General features: G+C 36.8%; 1 protein-coding gene across 3 annotated transcripts in view; it reads right to left on the bottom strand.

Annotated features, from left to right (window-relative positions):
• The window catches only part of UBE2E2 (ubiquitin conjugating enzyme E2 E2), a 384658-nt gene that overhangs the window by 87791 nt on the left and 271858 nt on the right, over positions 1-25009 (bottom strand). For all 3 annotated transcript variants that reach the window (XM_044252543.1, XM_044252545.1, XM_044252544.1), the window contains one exon: positions 5326-5458. In XM_044252543.1, coding sequence (XP_044108478.1) covers positions 5326-5458 — 133 coding nt within the window. The remainder of the gene's footprint in view (positions 1-5325; positions 5459-25009) is intronic.

The raw sequence follows: 25009 nt of genomic DNA, 5'->3' as shown, positions 1-25009 counted from the left end.
AAAAGGCAACTCAATCTGTATGAAAGCACTTAATCCACAGCCAGGCCTCATATGAACGTATGAACTCAGGTATGAACTAAGGTAAGTCATGTTACTCCAAGACATGAGGCCTGGCCTCTCAACCCCGGGGCCAGAGCAAATAAGTGAGAAGCTGCACTTACAAACATAAACCATTGCTCTTTCTGAAAATCCTGAGACATGCCATCAACTTTTGTCTTTGAGCAACAGCAGAAATATAAACAACAGTAAAAACAAGTAAATAATAAAAACCTAATTCAAATAAAAAGTAGAACTCCTTGTTGAACTTTAGTTAAAGATCTCTCTCTGGCTTTTAAATGCTGAATATCACTGCTTCTTATTGTAACTTATGAACAACTTTATTCATTATTAGCCTTAGCCTGTCAATTTAAGGTTAAAATCTAATGAGGATAATAAAGACTTTGAAAATCTGAAGGAACTAAATTACTTATTTCATTGTCTGAAAGCAGTTTCCTATTTAATGACATTTCATTAGTAAGTAATTCATGGTTAGATTTTATAAAGAAATAAAACCATAAACCATAAAATATATTCTGAAGTGATCTTTTAAGATTTATTTTTAAATACATTTGATAAAATTTGTAACGAAAAAACAAACTACATTAAAAAACCTTTTGGATATTAATATTAGAGATTTCTTTTTCTCACACAAATACTTCAACATATGTATGTACTTTTTAAAACATTTTAGGCACAAATGTTATTATTCTTTTTTGAAAAATACCTACTGGCAGTTTCCATCTTGCCATTTCCAAAGACAATAATGTTTTCCAGTAATAGATATGAACACTGAGAGTATGTTTGTCTTGTGCAGGGGTTGCCTGAAATACTAAAATAATAAACATATTGCATTTCCTACCTAACTACCTAACTACGCTTAAATCTGATTTCCTACCTAACTACGCTTAAATCTGTTTAAAATGCCCACTTATTGGGCACCTGGGTGGCTCAGTTAAGTGTCTGCCTTGGCTCAGGTCATGATCCCAGGGTCCTGGGATTGAGCCCCACATTGGGCTCTCCACCCAGCAGGGAGCCTGCTTCTCCCTCTCTCTATACCCCCTCTCCCAGCTCCTGCACATGATCTCTCTTCTTTCTCCCCCTCTTTGGCTCAAATAAATGGATAAAATATTAAATAAAATTCTCACTTATTTGTTTATAAAATATCCAGATCTACAGGGAGACAGAAAAAGCTAAATTATGAATAGGCAACTTCTATGCATTTCTACTGTAAAAATAAAGATCCACCTGTTACCTAATGTGACTTAAGTTTGTATGCACATCATTAGAATCTCTGAGACACAAAATATCAGACATAGGGTATCACCATATTTTCAAAGTGCTTTTAGTAGAAAAAATAACATAGAACTTAAACAATATAGAAATAAAACATATTCTATTGTTTTGCTTCTGATTTTTTCAAGTATGCTTCTTAATTTCATTTGGTGTATAACTTTCAAGAAAAAAGTTTCATATTATTCACAAAAAGAGAAATAATTGGGAAAATGGTATATGTGAAACCTTCCACATCTCATTGGTAGTCAAATCAATAAAAATTAAAGCAACCATGAAATACTACTTTTCATCTACTGGGTTGGCAAAGATTAACAAGGACTATGAATCCTCAGAGCTGAGCAGAGTGAAGGGAAGTACCGTACTATCACTATGTTGATGGCCATGATGTCAATGGATACAATTTTTCTGGAGGGCACTTTATCAACTTTTAACAAAACTCTACAAATATGTATAAACCCATCTTCCCACAGAAGTTCCATGCCAACAAATTTAGCCTCAGGAAATAATTACGCAAGTATACAAAATATGTAATTAAAAGGATGTTCATCACATCACTGATTATAACAAAAATCTTGGCAAATCTTATGTCCAAGAACAGGAAATTAAATTTGGTATATTTATACAATGGAATACTGTGGAGCCTCAATTATTCTAATGCAGTTATATGTTTATTAGAAAATAAAGAGTGTTGGGTGAAAATAGAATATTACGTAAAAAGTAATTCTAAAGCCAGGGGGACTATGGCTCAATATTTATGTATATTATCTCAGTGTATGCATACAGTATATTTTAACACAGAGAACAAAATCCCAGAAGAGTTATAAAAAATGGCATGAATAATTAATATTGGGGTCAGGATTATAGACCGTGAGAAACAAACTGAGGGTTTTTTCACATTTTAAGTCATAGAGGTTTATTTGTTGATATTTTTAAACTGGTAAACGTGGCTAAATGGTTGAATTATTTAATCTGAGCATGAGAGCATTTAAAATCCCCACTAAGGATTCCAAGTGTAAGAGTTTAGAAAAAGTCATTTCATGGATCCCATTATGCTATAGACTAATTTTATGATATGGATACCTGATAATCATTAGACAGCCAATCAGATTTATTTGTGAACCTCTGGGCTCACCAATAATTCTAACACTTACTGCTATCTGGGTTCATTCTTCAGAGCACTGAGAAATGTTTCATTAATCAAAATATGTAGCTACTATGGTTGATGGAAAGGATGAGGGCAAAAGAGACCCCCTTCCCCCCCAAAAAGGATAACTCCAAATACAGCCTATTTAGAATAATAGAGATTAGAAAAGCACAGACATGGCACTTCAAAAGTATTAATAAAAAATGCCTTTGTTTTAGTTAACAGCTTTCAAGACACCCACAAACTTCCGCCCCCACTTAGAATAGCGTATCTGCCTACAAAATCTGGTTTCTAAAATTGATAAATTAGGTAGTGATAATTTGCGTTCAAAAACTTCCCACAGGTTTCTAATAAGTGTACATTTAAATTGTGATTTGAGTTACCAAAATTTGATTTTCCTTCATCTTAAGAGATTGTTTATTCAAATTCATTTAGTGGAATAACTTATTTTTTTCTGGTACTATTCTTATTTAACAGATACTAAATCTGCCTTTTTTTTTTTTAACAGAAATATAGGCAAATATTTACTTTGAGTAAAATGAAGCCCACTGTCTGAGAAGTAGAGCTATTCAAAAGCAGACTATGCAGCTGTGGGTCAGATTTTCCTCATAAGAATTAACATCTATTTCCCTGTAACTGATACCCTCCTGCTTCTATTTTTGTCCCATCCAGCTATCCAAAATAAGGTCTAAATCCTAACCCACACCATAGTTCCTAAAACATCTGAGGACAGATATCACATTCCTCCTACACCCTATTTTTACTGGTGAACATCTCCACGTTAACTGTTTTAATTCAGTGGAAGTACATGGTCTGTGTAGTCAGAAATCAGTAAATTCTTGGTTGTCTATTCTTGGAAATTTCTCTAAGCCTCATCGAAGTTTCCTCATCTGTGAAAGGGAACACTCAAGCCTTAGTAGGGTGTTTCAGAAAAGAAATGAGTTGACACAACCGATATCCTCTGTAGTGTTTTACCCAGTGAAGAAGTTCAAGAATGTAGATGACTCTCTGCCCAGCTTATTCTTGTTTGTTCTTAAAATGAAGAACTTAGTAGTGACTGGAGCACTCCAGATACAGTGCGATTGGTTCAGAGTTCTGAGGATTGTAGTCCTAAAAATATCTCCTTAAGGCTTCAAGAACCTTAAGTTTCCTCAGAATTCTAGTGAGCCAAAAGCCCACAAATTTTATTTATCTGAAAATAAAGTAGGTCTCTCCTATCATGTATCATGCTTTCTTTCTGATTGTCACTGAACACATTTAGCTTTGTTAAATTCCATCTTGTTTTGGACCATTCTTTCAGTCCATTGGGACCTTTTTGGAAACCGAATTATTTTATCTAATCTATTGGTTCCCCCTTCTAGCTTTAATCTACACGTTTCTGTCATGCAGAACTTGGAGAAGCCCACACATCTTCCGAGATGTACAGAACAGCCTCTACCAAACTCACAAGCAGCACAATTTCCTGATCTGAATTGTCACTCCCCGTCCCCACTCTGTACTTCCTTTACTGAAGAGGCTGTCAGAGACAGGTCCTCACAACACTGGCAAGGCAATAAGTACTCCAGGTGACTTATGTGCTGAGCCCAAGTAGAATGAAAGACAAAAGGTTCCCATCCAGTAAAAGGAGAAAATAAATATTAGAAGTTCTATGGCTTCATCACTGAAAACCAACCTAATGCAGGTATGGGTGGTCACCAGTGCCACCAGCTCTGTCAACTTGTTTAAAATATATCATGTAATGTAGAAAGGAACACAGGCTTTGAAGTCAGACTTCCTGGGTTCAAATACTGACACTACTATTTGCTTGCCATGTAATGTTGGGAAAGTTGCTTAGTTTCTCTGCACCTTGGTTTCCTCTTTGGTAAAATTATAGTTATTACTTTTGCTTTGGTAACAAAACAATATCCAAGCATCAGTGGAAAAGAAGGAAGAAAGGAAGAGAGAGGTGAGAAAAGAGAGGGAGGGTGAAAGGGAGGAAGGGGAATTACAGAAATTCATGGTAAAAGTATGGTCCTATTTTTGCTTTTTAAAACTGTCCATTCCAACCTACAACTCAAGCAAGTTTTATTTTCCTCTGCACTGCGAGGTTAAAGTCGGGTCAAATGAGATTTTCTTCTTGATGGCCAATACAGAGAGTCAGTATCCTTATGGTCTTTTCCTTTCCAAAGTGGAGAATAAATTTAAATTCATCAAATGACTTATAGGCAGTAGGAAGGAATGTGAAGAATTCTTAAAGTATATAGTCTTGTCTTAAATAAGTGTAAATTCCCCTATGGTTCATTTATATTAATCAACTATTACAAATAGGTTTTCACAAAATGTTCTTGGCATCACTTTTAAGTCTTTGTAGGTCACACGTTCCATTCTAGTGCCTGTATACTTCACGTGAGCAGCTGAACTGTAGAGGCATCAAAACTCCATAGCTGATGTCCTGAGACTTGCCTTAGTGGGGCTCCCTCCGCAGTTAGTCTGGCTCCAGGGCTTGGCTCTGGCTCCAGCTTCAGGCTATGTCTGTTTTTCTGGGTTCTAGGGCTGGCAGAGACCCATTCTCACTCACCTAGTTCCACCCATAATGTGCTGTTTTATGTTATATTACAACATAAACCACATAAAGGAGACTCTGAGAAAGGGTGAGAAAAAGCAATGAAATATGGGTAAGGGGATGGGGTAGGGAAATAGCCTGTAATTTTTTACATTCTGTTTCCTTTCACATATAATTAGCCCTGGGAAGTTGTCTATGTTAACAGAAGAGACATGCATTCCTAGATATGTATATTTAAGAATATGTATATGTATATACATATACAACAATACATATTGCTAAAAATGGATGAATACTTCATACTGACCTTAGGGGGTTTAAACGGATAGTCTGGTGAAAAGGTAATGTCAAGAAAGAACACCCCTCCTTCATAGACAGATCCTGGGGGTCCCAATATAGTTGACCTCCATTCATAAATGTTGTCTCCTTTGGGTCCAGCACTGAAATAAGACATACAAATCAAATGTGCTTAGAGATTATGTAAACCCTGGAACTTAAAAAATTCTATTTATGGTAACAATAAAATTGAGCAATTCCACAAAAACATAACAAATAGGGTAATTCTATATGATGATTCATTTGTCAATATCATCAACACTCTATAAAGAAAAGATGCTGGTATAACTTAATAAAACAGAACCAGGAAGATCCTGTTTTGCCATTCACAACCCTATACCTAGTGAACAAAAGATTCCTAGGACCAAAGACCAGAGGTAAAAGCACAAATATTTAATAAAGCATGAAATTATTTGTGAGATCCTGAAAAGATGATATAGTCATAGGGTGAAAGGACACATTTTTGAAGACAGAAAGGTCATTAGAGAAGAACAAAAAAAGTTGGATAAAAAGTAGTCTAATTCCTTTGTTAACAACTGAGAATACAAATGAGGCTTATGGAGATCAGTAAATGTTCATCATCCATAAAACTCAGCTCAAGTATCATCCCATCTCAAGTTTCCTCTTTTCTCTCTTTCTAGTCAAAGAATCTCTGCCCCCTCAATCCCCATGTATCACAAATAGTGTGGTCTATAGAAAACAAAATGTATCATTTCATTTTATAACCATGTTTTTAATTAAAAATTGTTTTTAGAGTAAGATCTATGCCCAGTGTGGGGCCTGAACTCACAACCCCAAGATCAAGAATCACACACTCTACCAACTGAGCCGGCCAGGCGTCCCTATAACTGTTTTTTTAAAGTTAAAGTGTTTACTTTTCTGTCCCTCCCTAGAAAGTCCCTGAGGAACAGATTTCTGCTTTTTCTTAGGGCCTAGTAAGTACATGTTTGTTTGATGACGATGGATTAATAGGAAAGCAAGTGAAGCCACATGACTACTAGTAGTAAACATCTGCCCCTGAGTCTCAGACAATCTCACTGAGGAAATAAGGCCCACATGCATCAAATGAATTATAATCTCCCTAGTGAAGAGAAGGGCAAAATGAGATATAATTTAGATTTTCAGTGTTCTTTTTGTTACATCAAGCTAATATCTGCATCTAATAGCCATAAATTCCCCTCACACCCTATAGCAAAGTGGGCAACCCTTTGCGGAAGATTTTATTGTCAACAAAAATTTAGCTACTATTCTTTCTTATTTTGAAATTAGTTTATATCCATAAAACTTCATTGTTAAGCAGTATATCAAAAAAACATGCATCTTAACTAAGTTGGGATATATTCTGGGAATGTAAGGATAATTTAATAATAGAAAATTATTAATGTGGGGTGCCTGGGTGGCTCAGTGGGTTAAAGCCTCTGCCTTCGGCTCAGGTCATGATCCCAGGGTCCTGGGATTGAGCCCCGCATTGGGCTCTCTGCTGAGCTGAGAGCCTGCTTCCTCCTCTATCTCTGCCTGCCTCTCTGCCTGCTTGTGATCTCTTGTCTGTCAAATAAATAAATAAATAAATAATCTTAAAAAAATTATTAATGTAATTTACCTAAGAGATTAAAATTGAAAAAAATGGGTAATCTCAATGGTTGCAGGAAAAGCACTGAATAGGCTTAATAATATTAGCTATTCATGATAAAAAAAAAACTTTTAGCAAAACTAGAATAGATGTCAACTCCTTTAACCTGATAAACAGCATCCACTAAAAACCTCACAGCAACTAATACATTCAGTGACAAAATATCAAAAGCATACCCTTTAAAACTGAGGAACAAGATAAGGATGCCCACTATATCTATTTCTAATCCTTACTGCACTAGAGATCATAGTCATCAAGGGAAGAAAGACACAACAAGGAAGGAAAAAGCAAAAGGCATATAGATTGGAATGGAAAAAATAAAACTGCAGTATCTATGCACACAGAAAAATCTATACACAATTTAAGAAACTTAGTAAGAGTTTACAAAGTGGCTAGATTAAGATCAATATGAAATATCCACTGCATTTCAACACACGAACAAAATTAGAAAATATATTTTAAATATCTTTTATAGTAGTATTAAAAATATAAATATAGATATATTATATATAATATATATTTATATAAATAAATATATAATATATTTATATATAAATATAAAATATAAATATAAAAACCCTATGAATAAATTTCATAGAGATTTTAATGGAGGAAATTATAAAACTTACTGAAATGAAAAGAGAATTAAATAAATGGAGGGAGATACCAAGTTTATGAGTAGGGAGATCCAGCATCCTACAGATGTCAATTTCCCCCCCAAACTGATCCAATACAATTCCAATAAAAAGTCTAACAGTTATTTAAAAAAATGAAACTTGACAACTTGATTCTAAAATGTGTTTGGAAACTCCAAGAAATCCTTCAAACTTTTCCACACACTTACAGGAATCTGATCTATGTCAGAAATAATGGGGCCAAGAAAATAGTTTTTATATATGGCAAATAGTGAAACTGGATTTCTATGTCAATAGACAAAGCTTTATTGTGGATGGATTAAGCAGCCAATGCAAAAGTCAGAAGTTTTAGAGGTTGCCTAAAGAGACTGACAAGCAACAAACTGAGAAAAGGTATTTGGAGCACATAAAACTGACCAAATTCTAGTGTCCAGAGCATACAAATTTCTATGAATCAATAAAAAGATTACCAATCCCTTAGAAAAGATATAAATGGGCATTTTGAGAAAGAAGAAACATGAATGGCCAATGAGGGGTAGGAAAAATATCCAACTGCATTAAATCAGGGAAATGAAATTTAAAATTATAGTTTAATATTATTTTACACAATGTCCAGGCAAAGATAAATGTGTGACAAGACCAAGTGCTGATGAGGATGTGGAAAAACAAGTTATACGTTGCTTAAGAGTGTTCAATCACTTTGGATAAGAATGTGGACTTAACTAGTTAAGTTGAATCTATACACTCCTATATTATAACATTTCAATCATATTCCTATGTAAATACCCCAGAGAAATGTTTACACATGTGTACTAGAAGACATATACAAGGATGTTCATGGAAACACTACTTTTAATAGCAAAATTGGAAACAACACAAATGTCCACTGACAGAAAAAGGAATAAACTCACCCAAAGGAATACAACACAACAGTGAAAACATATTGATAAGCATGGATAAATCTTAAAAAGTGTCATATTGAATAAAAAAGAAAGCCTAAAGAATTATATACAGTATAATACTATTTTCACCAAGTTTAAAAACAAGCAAAAAAAAAATATTGAGGACACGAATGTATGTCCATGGGAACGTATGTCCCCATGCAAGAAAATTAATGAGAACAAAGCTCCAATGAGTAGTTTCCTGGGAAGAAGAAGATAGTGGAGGAGTAGCATACAGGAGCTTCAATAGTTCTGGTGATGCTCTACTTTTCAGTATGTATGGTGGATTCAGGAGTTACCAGTTTTATTATACATCTCATAACTTACTTATGTGTTAGATATGTTCTTACATATGGGCCAAGTTTTCCTATTAAGAACAAGTATGCCCAAAAAGTCTACTAGGAAGCTATACGAGGAAAGCAAGTTGCAGCATATGTATGGTGTGATCTTACTTATAAACTAGAAATATAAAATTTTATATTGTTTATGTATATATATCTATGTCAAAGTCTTTGAAGAAATGAACTGGAAAGACAGGCCTAAATTCATGACAGTGGTTGTGCAGGGAACAGGAGGAAAGAGGCGTAGAATGATGGGATACCTCTAAAGATGGGGAATGAAGAAGAATTCGGTTTTATCCCTCGTTTTGATTTCTCTTATTTAAAAAGGATGAAGTAAAAAAGAAAAAATAAAATCACAGTTAGCCAAGTTTATTGTCAATTGCTGAAATATAATGAGAAGCAGGGAAAGGGGCCAGAATGTAACATTCCTGCCCCATGTTCCTCTTCTCCTGAAGTTGACAGTGAGGTACAGACAGAATATATTCAAGCCAGATGACAATAAAGCTTTGGCAACAACAGCCCCTTGTTGCCAGACGAGCTCACTCATTCAGATGAATAATATACATGGTGACACCCTGAGCTATAATTAGACCCAATATGAATAGATAAGTTTATCAGAAGGAAGAACTTAAAAGTAGAGTAAATTATAGGTTTGTAGTTACAACATTACTTCAAGGTAGATGAAGAAATTTAGTTTAAAAAATTCACACAGAGAGAACACAGGTGTGAAATAGTGTGTGTAGGCATGTTTCCCAAATACCAAGAAATAATTTCTCTGAGTCACTTTGAGAAATTTTAAGATGACCTTCCAAGAATGGTCATCACATAGTTATATAATTTAGGTTAACTGAGAAGTCACCAAATAGTGCCACCGGAAAGGACTCAGAAGTAGAAGTGAAGTGGTATCTCACAAAAGCAACCAATGCCTATGAGTTATTTATTTTCAATTAGCATTCGTTTTAAATTTTATTTGGCTCTCAGTGAGAATATCATATTTTATTAGTTCTCTTAAGTCAGTCAGCTATCTATACAGTTATGAACAATGGATTAAATAACGCAGCTAACATTATCACTCTGAGTTGGTTTATACTGTCCAAATACGTCTTTTAAAAAAACTAGTAGTAACAAACTATCTTAAACACAGATTGGTGTTTTTTGACCTTTTTTAAAAGATTATTTATTTGACAGACACACACACACACACACACACACACACACACACACAGTGAGAGAGGGAACACAAGTGGGGGAGTGGGAGAGGGAGAAACAGGCTCCCCATTGAGCAGGGACCTCAAGGTGGGGCTTGATCCCAGGACTCTGGGATCATGATCTGAGCCGAAGGCAGATGCTTAACAACTGAGCCATCTTAGTCATCTGAGATGAGGTATCTCAGGTGCCCCCAGGCTGGTGTTTTACAATGCATCTAAAACTTATAATACTTCTCCAATATATACAGATTAAGTCTTATCATCTTGGAAGTGTCATGTCTACAGCACCTGCAGTCCCAACACTTATAGCAGTGGTTCCTGAACTACATAGCCCTTTGTTCCACTTCCATTTTGATATGTTCCAGTTGAGAAATTCTGGAATAAAATTACAGAACTGTGTTGTACAATATGGTGGCCACGTAGCTACTGAACACTTGAAATGTGGCTACTTATTCAGATATGCTGTAACTGTAAAATATATACCATATTTCAATGATAATGCAAAGGAAAATAAAATACATCACTACTTTTTGTTAATGACATTTTGAAATAATAATACTTGAGACACACTGGACTAAAAATATATTAAAAGTAACCACCTTTTTTTTTTAAATTTTAAAAAAGATTTTATTTGACAGAGAGACACAGCAAGAGCAGGAACGCAAGCAGCGGGAGAGGGAGAGGGAGAAGCAGGCTTCCCACCAAGCAGGGAGCCTGATGCAGGGGCTCAATCCCAGGACCCTGGGACCCTGACCCGAGCCGAAGGCAGATGCTTAATGGACTGAGCCACCTAGGCACCCCGAATTTTTGTTTTTTAATGTGCCTCCTAGAAAATTTAAAACTACACATGTGGCTCATATTGTAGTTCTATTCGACAATACTGTTATAGAGCAGTGCTGTCTAATAAAACTTCCTGTGATAATGAAAATGTTTTAGTTCTTATCATTATCCAGTATGGTAAGCACTAGCCACACAAGGCCTTTAGGCACTTGAAATGGAGCTAGTGAGAATAAGGTTGTGGATTTTCAATTTCACTTGATTTTAATGAATTTAAATCTAAACAACTCCATGTGGCTAGTGGTCAACACAGATCTAAAGGCTCCAGTAGCCCATACTGACCCAATCAATCTTTTTAATATGTCAGAATTATTTGAATTTATATAAATCCATTTACATAAAACAGAAGAATGGGCTTTGATATACTTTGGACCAAAAAAGTGAGATGCTGAAGCTGCGGACAATTTAATATTTTTAACGATCACTTCCCTCTTAATTTGACCAAATAAAAGTTAATGCCATGGACACCTGCACTATATAGTTAGTGCCATAGACACCTGCACCATATAGATTATATGCACATAGTCATCACTATGATGACGAACATGACTGGACTCTAAGTTAGACATCCTTTTCTGAATCCTAGTCCAACCATGTAAGGCCTGTAGAGCCCTGATGAATATGTAATCTCCCCGTATCATCTTTCAGTGCCTTAGTTTCCTCATCTACAAAATGAGGCAACTACAGCAAGAAACTTGTGTGGCAACGGAAGTTTTAGTAGAGCTGTACTCCCAGTGCTTGGAAAATGGGCCTGCAATGGTTCAAATAGTACTTTTCCAAATGTCAGCTGCTATTCTAGGTGTTATTATGCTTCGTGGATGATACAGAAGTTCATCAACACACTCACAAGATTAACTGCCTGGTGATTTTATAAGAAGGGTTGCAAGATCCCAGGACTAAAAAACAGGTTACTAAGCCCCAGACGTTAATAATCATTATTACTACCACCATTATCACCATCATCATCCTGCAGTCTAATCTTAGGATATGTATGTAGATAGGGCAGAACTTTAGAAATCTTCAGAAATCAAAGCTGCCACTTCCAGGAAATTCAATTTTGCACTCAATGGAATGTTTATTTAACTTCAGGATTCTTAGGTATGAGGTTACTTAGCAAAGTTTTCCCACTTGCAGCATTCTTAGTGATAAATACCCTTTAGTTTTATTTTCAGATTTTATTTATTTATTTAAAAAAAGATTTTATTTATCCATTTGAGAGAGAGACAGTGAGAGAGAGCATGAGTGTGGAGAAGGGCAGAGAGAGAAGCAGACTCCCCGCGGAGCTGGGAGCCTGATGCGAGACTCGATCCCGGGATTCCGGGATCATGATCTGAGCTGAAGGCTGTTGTCCAACCAACTGAGCCACCTAGGCGTCCCTGTTTTTTTTTTTTTTTTTTTTTTTTAAGATTTTATTTATTTATTTGACAAAGGGAGAGATCACAAGTAGGCAGACAGACAGGCAGAGAGAGAGGGAGAAGCAGACTCCCAGCTGAGCAGAGAGCCTGATGTGGGGCTCTATCCCAGGGCCCTGAGATCATGACCTGGGTTGAAGGCAGAGGCTTAACCCACTGAGCCACCCAGATGCCCCCTCAGATTTTATTTTTTAAAGAAGAAAGATGAACACAGCTAACAGAGTCATTTAAAAATAAAATATATTTAGATAAATCTATTAAAATGCAAGTATCAGTTAGCAAATTACTAATTAGTTGAATAACCAAAGTTGCCCCTTGGAGGAATTCTGTTAGAGAATCAACCTTGTAAACTGTGTTCAGCGTTCTATGCTGTGACCTACAGTGGATGACTCCTTCTACCATAAGAAATATTACTCACATTCAATAAAAATGCTGAAAAAGACTAAGCATTTATTGTCTTTATTTAAGATAAGTTATTTTACATACATTGAATACTTTCAATGTGCTGTGTCACAGATGTGACTCTAAGACCAAGAGTTTTTGGCTGTGCCTGCCGCCTTTTCATTTAACATCGACTCTGAGATAGAAAAAGATTAAGGCAGCTCAGGCAATGTAGGGATCCTGGCTCCAAAGCACAAGAAACTTGCCTTTGTAGAATGTCTGATGTGCCAACACTAACCTGAAATTGATGGGGACAGAATGGTGAAGAGAAGACAGTACAAGGGATTTCTTAGGGGCTCTGGAAATCTCTGCTTATACGTCAGATTCCACATAGCTGAATTCATCCCTTTCGGTGGTGAGCACAATGTTCACAGGCAAATGACATGCTGCACATATCTCCAAAGTCCCTTTCAGAGTAAACAGCTGCAGAATATTGAGCTTCTTGCTTATAATACAATAATGTAGGTTTCTCTAATGTCAAACTGGAAGGAAACTTAAAAAAATATGAAAGCAAAGTCCAGACCAGTTACAGATAAAGATAATTGGAAAGGCAGCTAAAGAGGGGAAATACCACTGAACTGTATGAATGAAATGAGAAAAAACATGTGGAAGTGGGGGGACCCAAAGGGGAAATGTTTTCAGACTTTTCTCAAGGTCATGAGCTGACCTATTTGTTGCTAAATTCAATAGTGCCTTTTGTTTTCATTTTACTGAAACTGTAGCTTCTACTCCCTGATTCCTAAAAAGCTCTCTTGCCCACATAGCTCTCCAAGAGTCTCTCTCTCTCCACTTTAGGGTGACTTCTCCTAGGGGTTCTACCATCAGTTACCCTGTTTTTTCATCTTCATTCTAGATATCTCATTATCCACCTCTGACAATCAACCTAACAAAACTGACGGAACCTCTAACCAGGTGGGAAACTCAAGAGTTATCCTTGACTGTGCTTCCTTCCTCTTTCTCTTCTTAATTTCCCAAAGCCTGTAGAATCTAGCTCTACAATCTGTTTACTGGCTGCATTAGCTCTCACTTAGACGATGGCACCAGCATGTGGTTTCCCTTCCTCCAGTCCTTTCTTTCAATCCATCCACCAAACTGCGGATAGGGCAAGTTCCAGAATATCCTTTAAATGGGATCTTCTGTTTTCCTGCTTTCTCTGACTTCTTAATACCTTCAAGATCAGGCCCAAATTCCTTTGAAATATACAAAGTCTTTCAAAAAGATCTGGCTCCAGCTGACCTCTCTGGTCTCATCCTTTACCACTCACCCTTTCTCCAGCTCCATTTTCTAGTCATACTGGATCTATTTATAAAACTTTCAAGAGAGCTGGACTTTTTCCTGCCTCCTGGCTTTGGACAAGATGCTCTGTAAGTCTGACCATTTTATATGTCCTTTAGGCCTCAAGTTAGTTGTATTCTTCTTGGGTATATCTTCTTTACCCTCAAAGGCTAAATACTTCTTTGGAAGTAGTAACATCCTATGGGAACTTTAATACTTGGAAAAGAAGAAATCTTAAGAAACAGCATTATCTGTGTCATAGGAAAAAAAGGACTCATTCTGATAGTGAAAGAACATCCTCTATAGCTAAAAGGGTATTGAGTAAACAGGCCAGGATTATAGCTCTTGAGAGGAAAAATGAAAAATGGTATTTCATAAAGTCGTGAGGTTTCCTATATTTGTATGTGGTAATTTTTTTTGAAGACCAATGACACCAAAGTCCACCACATTTTAGGAGGTTAGGAACAATAGCGGTGATAGAAAAGATCCACTTTGTACACTAAGCTCAAAGAAGAACTGATTGATTCATATTTTCTCCTTCATATATTTTTCTTTCTAGTTGTTAGCAGTCTGGTCCTTATTCTTTTTTTTTTTTTTTTAAGATTTTATTTATTTTACTTGACAGAAAGAAATCACAAGCAGGCAGAGGCAGGCAGAGAAAGAGAGGAAGGGAAGCAGGCTCCCTGCCGAGAAGAGAGCCGGATGCAGGGCTCGATCCCAGGACCCTGGGATCATGACCCGAGCCAAAGGCAGAGGCTTTAACCCACTGAGCCACCCAGGCGCCCCGGTCCTTATTCTTGAAGTATTCCAAGAAAAAATTATTTTTTTGTCAATGATACTTAATTAATGAGATGGATCTCTGTCCTCAATCACACTTTTCAGATTTGAGATGTGAAGATTAAAAACAAAACAAAACAAAACATGATTTCAGTTGACCGTAGGTATCTTTTACCAAAACATACTTTACTTTTATTTATTTATTTTTAAAGATTTTATTGATTCATCTGAGAGAGAGACATAGACACACACAGATTTTATTGATTCATTTGAGAAAGAGACATAGACACACACATAAGCAAATGAGCAGAGGCAGAGGCAGAGGGAGAAGCAGGCTCTCCACTGATTCTGGAGCCCAACGTGGGGCTTGATATCAGGACCCCAGGATCATGGCCTAAGCTGAAGGCAGATATTTAACCATCTGAGGCACCCAAATCATACTCTAAAGTATGGTGCCCCCCAAATCATACTCTAAAGTCATTATGGTCATATAATTTGTAATCTTTGTTAATAGTGTCAACAACTTAGCAGAGGTGAAGAAACTGGAGAAAAAGAGGTTTTTAAACAAAAAAATAATTACTACTTAATAATCACAATACTTCCTTTTCCCAGGGAAGGCAGTAGCTAATAAGATAGCGTCCTTAGTGAGTAAAACTAGCCTTCCATAAGTTACTGAAGAACGACTCAGTGACTTGATGACACCTCAGACTTCTTGCTTCTTTCTATATTACGTGTATGGTGTGTGTGTATTTAATTTGCCCAATGTGGGATATATTGCAGTGAGTATACAATTTTGCAACAGACTTAAAATTTTAAGACATAACTATATGAAATAATGAGCCAGGAGAAACAGAGAAATTGGGAAGCAGGAAGGAAGACCACAGGGAAAAACTGCCAATGGTTCCTTTTTCTCCCAAGCTGCATCTTTATAAGACACATCCACTTATAAGGACAAAGACAGTTACAGTCAAAAAGAACCAAATCTTATTATATATATATGGGTTGTTAGAAATAAGATTACAATTATAAAGACTCGGGAGACCATCTAGTTCAACTTCTTCATAACATAGAAGAAGCAGAAGCATTAGTACTGGACTGCAATTTCACTGAGTTAGACATCTGGCCATGAAATCAGTCAGAATTACTTAAAATACTGCTATAGGATTTTTAATTGTTTAGTTAGCTGAAAGGACTCTAGAAATAAGTTAACGGAGTTATTCACAGCCTTTTTTTCCCTTTTCAACATACCCTCTTACAGAAAAAATTACCTCCTTTAGCAGTGATTATTAGCGTGTATTTTGTGTGTGTGTGTGGGGGGGTGGTGATACTTTGAAAAAATGTAAAAGCTCCTCTCCCACTGAAAATCAAGTCTACCAAAGCCTTCATTTCAAAAGTGATAAAATAAAGGTTCTACAAAGTGAAGTGCTTTGCTCAAGACCCCACCCATAGAAGAAAACCTGAGCCCTCTGATCCTACGGAGAGGATCTTAATTTGCTGTCAACTTAGATATGAAGACTCACCTGGAAAAACCATATAGTTACTATTATAATGAACTGCCCGGTGTAAGACAGGAGACCAGAGATAAACACTAACACCCAGGTTTTCTTTTTATCTTTTTATCCTGGGCATGTTTCAAGGATTAGATTCAAGGTTTGGCGAAAAGCCATTTTTATTTTAGCTACTCAATTCTTCTTCTACTTTTTTTTTTTTTTAAAGCTTTTCAAACTGAAATACTGATCTTATGCTACTCTCTCCATTTCCTTATCAACGTTACAACTTCTTGCAACACTACTTTTGCTGCCCACCTCCCACCCTGATGCTTGTGCCTTTTCTCTATTCTGTTTAAGAGATGAAAGGTCAGAAGGTACTCAGGGTTTACAGAACTAGCCTCTCTTATCTGCAATGAAATAACAATTTTGGCATGTGAGCTATCCAATGTAGCAGGTAATGTTTCTTTATTATTTAAAAATTTCCCTCATACATGTGATAGGAAAGCTGTAGAACTTTAACATGTCTATTAATCTTATTTGCAGGTTAAATAAGCTTTTGACAGAGTGCAAGTCACTGTTGCCCTACAGAGTTATGAGGAAGCCAAATCCTTCCCAATCTTTTAGTTTTCAAAAATGTTACTACTCACAGAGGACAGAATGTAAAGTTCCCTGGTATCATTTCACAAGCAGCTTTATTGTTTTCTAACATTTATAATACTGTATCAAAGTAAAAATTCCATTTGAAAGTTACCAGGGGGCAGATCTTAGCAGGAGCTAACTATTCTTAGACAGGATAGTTACGGTTTATCAGTTTATTTGTGTAGAGTTATTACCAAGTCAGTTTGTTTTCCAAGTAGATAAAATACCTCCAATATACTCAATACACTTTCCTTTGGCTGAGAACATCTTTTGTTTTTGGACAGAAAAATGGTAAACAATAATTTCTTCATAAGGCTAATTTAGTCCCCAAAATGTTGCCTGTGATATCCTGCATCTTCCTTTGTATCCCTGACATTGCTATCTGGCTCCAAGACCCACCATCATGGTTCTCTTCCAACAGGTCAACTAGAAGGCCAATGGCAAAAGTAAACTTCGCACAAAGATTCACAATAACTGTTTGTTGAAAAACAATAAACAAACATCTTTAGTAAAACACTAGTCTATTAGTATAGCTTAATAGTAAAGACAGCGGGCTTCAGATCGACAGTCAGGGGTCTGAATCCTGGCTCTGCCACTAACAGAGTGAATTAAAGCAAGTTATTTAGTTTTCTCCTGTTACTTTGCTTTTGAAAAATGGCTCTCTCATAGAGTTGATGTGAATAATAAATGAATTAATATATATAAACAGCTTAGAACAGTGCCTGGCCCATAGTAAAAGGTTATACAACTTATGTTCTTAACATTTTCAGGTAAGTGAAAAACTAGCAGGGCTGAATCAGGGTCCTGAAGCTCACCTCATCGTTTACTCCTCGACCCAAGACATAGAAATAAGAAGGGTTTCTCTTTAGGGGGTCTAACTTCCCTCTCCTGTACCTGCTGTATGACACCTTGTATGCTAATGTCTCTCTCTGTCCCCCATACTCAATACAAAGCTCATGGAAGAAAGTGACAAGTAACTGCTGAGTCCCATCTTTCTTGGTTAAGAATTCAGTAAAGAATAACTTTAGTTTCACCTATTCCATCCTATAACAACATCTGAGACTGCACCAAGTCCAAATTCTCAGATGCTATATAATAGTGGCTTTGGAATCTATGTTCTCATCTCTATGATAGAAGACACATCACCACTTCAACAAAAACAAATAACAAAATAGAGGACCCCCCCCCCCATGTTCAGGAGAAGAAAAGCTAAATGTCAGCCCTGTAGGGGAAGGTGCTAGGTGGCAAAAACAGACCCTACTGTAAATAATAATCCCGCATTAAAAGACACTATCAATAAAAGTTGGCATTTAGCGGACTTAATTCAAAATTTCCCTACAATTACTTCAGGAGATCAAGATCTCCACCAAGACCAAAATGCTGGCTATTGGGTGCAGAGACTTACTTTCAAGAGTTCCCCAGGGGCACCTGGGTGGCTCAGTGAGTTAAAGCCTCTGCCTTCAGCTCAGGTCATGATCCTGGGGTCCTGGGATTGAGCCCCGCATCGGGCTCTCTGTTCTGCAGGGAGCCTGCTTCCTCCCCTCTCCCTCTCTGCTTGCTTCTCTGCCTACTTGTGATTTCTCTCTCTCTGTGAAATAAATAAAATCTTTAAAAAAAAAAAAAGAGTTCCCCACCTTTTCCTTATTGCTTATTATGTGCAGAGCACTGTGCTATCATCAGCCCTGATCCCTAAGGGGCTTCATATCTGGGCAGCACTGGAGAAGGAAAGATAATGTGCTCCACGGTATTCAAAATTAGGATGCTTCAGGAGCCCTGTAAAAAGAATGTTTTCATTTCCTGGGTAGGTGTTCTTACACCAAAGCACTAGCAGGTCTCATTTCAGCAGTGACCCGAGAAGAAGAAACATCAGATTTACTCCAAGTAAGCATATGGTTTGAACATACCCCACACGTGGTGCTGACATGAACTGCACCTTCTCTAGGGAAAGGCTTCATAAAAAAGATGGCAATTAAACTGGGTTGGAAATATAAAGTAGATTTCAACATGGTACGGGAAGAGGTGGCATAACAGGTTAAAGGCACCGCATGGAAAAAAGCAGAGTGGAGGAAAGTGACTTTCTTTTTTGGGAGAACAGCAAAGATGCCAGCTGACTGAGGTTAGATAATATAGGGCTTCAAATGCCATGACAGGAATTGGAAATATATTCTTGAGACCTACAGTTCTCAAATTTGTTCCTTCTAGGAGCTGCAGGGCTCCAGTGAGGTCTTTTGGGAAATCTAATCTCTCTGCTCCCTCCCTGAGTTTCAACTAGAAAAACTCTACTTTGTTTATACATACACACACGCATATGTATATATTCAGCACATGATTTCATGAATAAAGGGAGTCCAGTGTTTTAAAAGAAAAGTTTGAACTGCTTCTGGAACTTAAACAGAAACAAAAACAAAACACCTGGGTCCCATCCCAGACTAATTCGATCAGAAATTAATGAGCACTAATTGGAGTCACTGAGGGCCTCAAGGTGCGGTCCAGAGAGCAAAAGCACTATGTAATCCTATAGAGTCAGAATTTACATTTTTTAAAAAGTTTTTTTTTTTTTTAAATTTATTTGAGAGAGAGAGAGGAAGAGAAAGAGAGAATGTGCACACAAGTTGGGGGGAGTGGCAGGTAGAGGGAGAAGCAGACTTCCTGAGGAGCAGGGAGCCTGATGTGGGGCTTGATCCAAGGACCTCAGGATCATGACCTGAGCTGAAGGTGGACACTTGACCGACTGAGCCTCCCAGGCATCACCAGAATCTACATTTCTGAGATCATCTCCGGATGACTAGTATATACATTAAAGGTTGACAGGCACTGAAGGAAGGTTCTAAGTAGGAATCACACAATGAAATCCATGTGATATGATTTACTGGTCATTTTCTACGTGTCAGATATGATGCTGGGTACTTTTTGTACTTCTCTGAGCCTCAGTTTTCTTATCTGGAAAAGGAAACTTTATTTACATTGTGGGACTGTCATAAGAATTAAATATCCATAAAGTGTTAAGTACAGTGCCTGGCAAAAAGCATTTTAAAAATGGTAGCTATTACCATTAACATATATTTCTTCAAATTATTGCCATTCTGCAAAATTATTGCTATATGAAAGTAAGGCTCAAAGAAGGTCAATGGCTTGACAAAGGTTACACAGTAAGGGGTTGAACTAAATTTCAAATCTAGAACTATCTCATTCAAAAGCTTCTCTTCTTTCCCACACAACGCTCTGACATCAAGGCTCAGTGTAGACTGGAAGTGGGAGAGACGGAAGACAAGGCAGTACTGATGATATACTAACTGGTGCTAGCATTAGCTTCACACTTCTGTTTAAGAGATTAGAACTGGCCAAAATTACGGACAAGTATGAATAAAAAGCACATTTGAGTTATGTAAATCCTAATATGATGTAAACACTTAGCAGCTTAGTTAATATTTATATAATATTTAGTTAGTATTTAACAATATTTAATCCCTAGATGGGTTTATAGAGTTCACAAACCACTTTCATATGCATCATGGTCTTTAACCTTCACCACAATTATGCAAGATGGGATTATTATTCTAAAGTGAGATCACTCCATTTTTTCCTCCTTAAACCCCTATTTAATACATAAACCTGGGTTTCCAAATCCCTTATAGTGGCTTTCATGTCAGACCTTGTGTTAAAAAAAAAAAAAATCCAGATTTTCAGTGACATGCGTAGAGTTCATCTCCTATCCTTTTCCCCTTTAGACCATCATCAGAGGTCAGAAGATACACCGGTTTTTGGTCAAAGGAAATAAAAACAGGGCAGGCAGCATAGGTATATCTAGCTTGTTTGCTCCAGTGAAGGAATGGAAGGTACTTGACTGAACTCTCTGGGTTCTTGGCAGAAGTGCCGCCCCAACTGGTGGAGAGGTGGTGTTTTTTTTTTTTTTTTTTTAAAGATTTTGTTTATTTATTTGAGAGAGAATAAGTGAGAGAGAGCATGAGAGAGGACAAGGTCAGAGGGAGAAGCAAACTCCCCAAGGAGCTGGGAGCCCGATGCAGGACTCGATCCTGAAAATCCAGGATCATGACCTGAGTCGAAGGCAGTTGCTCAACCAACTGAGCCACCCAGGCGCCCCTGGAGGAGAGTTTTAAAGAGATCTGCCCCACAAAACACCTCAGTAGAGAGGAGAGAATAAGTAACCAAACAGAAGACTAAGAAGTTACTTCTTGGCTTTTGGTGTATTCATTAAATCTACTGAGGTATGTCCCCTATTTCCCACATTCTTTGTACCAACATTTCTGAGGCATCCTTAAGAATCTACAAAATTCCTGATTCTATAGCTATAAAGATACATGTTTTTAAAAGGGAAGCAAATGAAGGGCTCTAGAAACATTCTGTTCCTCACAATAATCACACAGGTGTAGCTATGACAGCACTTTTATTTTGCCTAGTTGTCTAGGAACAGCCCATTATGTCCTTGTTTTCATGAGAGATTTCTGCAGTCTGCCCTTGTAAAACATTTATAGAAGTGACTTCCCGCACTCAACTTAGTGATTTAATATTATACAAAGTTCATTAGTCATGGTATCTACATCATTTAAAAAAAAAAGATTTTATTTATCCACTTGACACAGAGAGAGAGAGAGAGAGCGAGAGCAGAAATAGGCAGAGGAAGAGGGAGAAGCAGGCTCTGTTGAGCAGGGAGCCTGATGTTGGGCTCGACCCCAGGACCCTGGGATCATGACCCCATCCAAAGGCAGCCGCTTAACCGAATGAGCCACCCAGGTACCCTGCTACATCAATTTTCTACAGAAGCTATTATAACCTTTCTGATTTCAGCCATTGCCTTCTCTCTTTTTAAGCAAAACAAACACAAATTTTATTGAAGATCTTCTATTTTAAGAACAACCCATTTGTAGTATCCATAATAATTCCTGTCAATGTAGAGTATCTTTGAGGGATTTAGTGGTTTTTGCTTTTGGCAGTGCTACAATGGTGGAAATACCTTAATACTGCCTATCCCCATCTTAGTGTCTGCTAATACACAGGGCTGTTGGAGGCCAAGCAGATTTAATTTACCCACTTCTCAGCTTGCATTAACCTTTGAATAATAATGCACAGCTGAGGCTGCTATAAGAAACAAACCAAGGAATGAATAATTAAAAACATCTTCTCAGCCTTGGAAAGACCAATTCCTAACCATTAGGGGAGGTTTAATTGTGACTACAGCATTAAAAAGGCTAATTGTATTCTTTATAGATTGAAACAAATGCTAAGGACATAGTGTGACTACAATATATGTAGTATATGAAAAGCAAAGCTCTGAAAGCACCCAGTAATCAATTCAAATGAAAAAAGTAAGAGTAGTCTGATTCTAAAGAAAAACAATTACTTCTAAAGATGGGCACTCTTATTGTCTACATATAGAAAAAACTGCTACTACTTATAAAAAGCTATTATACTTTGGATACAGGTGGACTGGCTGGAATAGCTTTCAAAGGGATAGAAATGTTAAAGCTGAAACAAAAGATTGAGAATAGAATAGATTACAGGAAATCCCTACCTTCTTTCAATCTGTCAAGTGCTTATGCAGCTGGGATTCTTCTTTGCTTTTGATGGATTTCATTTTCCTTTGGGAACCGAAATCTAATGTAGCTGTCTTATTTATGTGTTAAGATCACTAAATAGTTGTTGTTATTTTATATACTTGCTAATAATTGTTAATATCTAATACATTTTTAAAACCAAAGACAACCCTCTTTATCTGAATAGCTGGAAACAATTATCTCTGTTACTAGACATCCAGCAAAGGGCAGGACATCTCCTTAAATCAAGGAGGGCAGTTTCCTCCTATTACTGACTTTAAAACATGTATCTTTAATTCTTCAAATTGGGAAGTTTTTCTTGCACTTAATTATATTTTGCTAAATTTAAGGTCTTTTCCTTTAACTCTGTTCAAAAAACCATTATTGTTAGTGCCCTTCTCCTAATAACATTTCTATTACTGGGAATTAGGGAGATAGAAAGCTTTCTTCTATATGAATCAATTTTGTGGCGTTTAAAATGACTTTAGTTTTCATTCCTATGCTTTTTTTTGTTCTCTGAATCTTCTCTAATTTTTGGTCTAACTTATTATAGATGACTCTTTGTACATAAGAGGTAAAAGGGTGACAAGTGAGAACAGAATTGGATTCGTTATTTTGGTATAGAACAGCTTCTCATTTGGGAGAACAAGAATATATATTTTTTTTCTTGTAGGTTATATTCTTAATATTTTCTTGTACCACATTAATTTTTGATATAAGAAAACTGTTGGCTTATACTGAACTTGTTTCCTATTGGGACTAAAAATTCCACAGTTCTACTTGTAATTAGTCACCACTGGAAAGAGTTCTCATTACTCCACTTTCCTCTGAATGTCACTACAACCTTGTCAGCACTCTCAAATTGTCAGATACTTGTTTAAATTTCCTCTGATATTCAGTCTATTGTATTTTTCTCAGAGTTAGCTGTTTTCTAACACTTGGTTTCACTCCATCCCCACCAAAATAACTGATCCCTAGCCCTGGTTTCCCACAGGCCATGACTTCTGCCTCCGTGACAGCACTAACCTAGGCAGGCTTTGTTGTTCTTGGCCTTTAGCAGAGGGGTCCCTTGGGGGCAGGTACTATGTCTTACTCATCTTTGCATCCTTGTCAGCTGCAATAGTGTCTGGAACCCAGCAGATACCCAGAGAACATTTTTTGATTCAATGTGAATTCACAAGAACTGACACTTTTAAGAGTGACCAAAAAGTATTGAGGGCAAAGTAGATACTGAATAAATATATGATTAACTTTTTTGGGGGAGGGGAAGGATGGAATTATATTTTATTTTAATCTTTTTAATTTTAAAAGTTTTAAATTTATAGAAACATTGCGAAGGTGAAGAGTGTATACATAGTCCCTATATACCCTATAGCCAGTTTCCTCTAATATTAACATTTTACATAGTATGGTACATTTGTCACAAGTAATGAGGCAATATTGATACATTATTATTTTATTCTCCTTAGTTTATTGAGATTTCCTTGGTTTTTATCTAATGTTCTTTTTCTGTTTCAGGATTCCATCCAGGATACATATTGTTTAGTAGTTGTGCCTTTTTATGTTCCTTTCTTTTTTATAAAAATACAGGCATGCCTCATTTTATTATACTTTGCTTTATAGCACTTTGCAGATACTGCATTTTTTACAATTTAAAGTTTGTGGCAACTCTGCCTCACAAGTTTGTCAGCACCATTTTTCCAACAGTATGAGCTCACTTTATGTCTCTGAGTCACAATTTGGTAATTCTCCCAATATTTCAAACTTTCTCATTATTATTATATTTGTTATAGTTACAGTGGTCTCTGATATTATTATTTTAATTGTTTTGGGGTACCATGACCACACCCATATGAGACAACAAACTTAATTGATAAAAACTGTGTTCTGACTGGTCTACTGATTGGCCATTCCCCCTCTCCCTCTCTGTGGGCCTCCCTATTCCCTGAGATACAAGAGTAATAAAATTAGGCCAATTAATAACCCTACAATGGCTTCTATGCGTTCACATAAAGGGAAGAGTTGCATATCTCTCACTTTAAATTAAAAGCTAGAAATTATGAAGTTTAATGAGGAAGGCATGTCAAAGGCTGGGATAGGCTGAAAGCTAGGCCTCTTACAGAATATAGTTAGCCAAGTTGTGACTGCAAAAGAAAAGTTCTTAAAGAAAATTAAAAGTGCTGGTCCGGTGAACCCAGGAATGATGACAAAGCAAAACAGCCTTATTGTTGCTATGGAGAAAGTTTTATGGTCCAGACAGAGGATCAAATCAGCCACAGCCTTCTGTTAATAAAGTAAAGCAGCAAGTAATCCTGTAGAAGCTGCAGCAAGTGATTCAGAAGATCTAGATAACTGATGAAGATGGGTACATTAAACAACAGATTTTCAGTGTAGATGTAACAGCCTTATACTGGAAAGAAATCCATGTAGGACTTTCATAGCTGGGGAGAAAAAGTCAATGGCTTGGCTTCAAAGAT

The sequence above is a fragment of the Neovison vison genome, chromosome 6 (assembly GCF_020171115.1).
Source record: "Neovison vison isolate M4711 chromosome 6, ASM_NN_V1, whole genome shotgun sequence".
Taxonomy (NCBI): domain Eukaryota; kingdom Metazoa; phylum Chordata; class Mammalia; order Carnivora; family Mustelidae; genus Neogale; species Neogale vison.
This window is presented reverse-complemented; position numbering and strand designations above follow the sequence as displayed.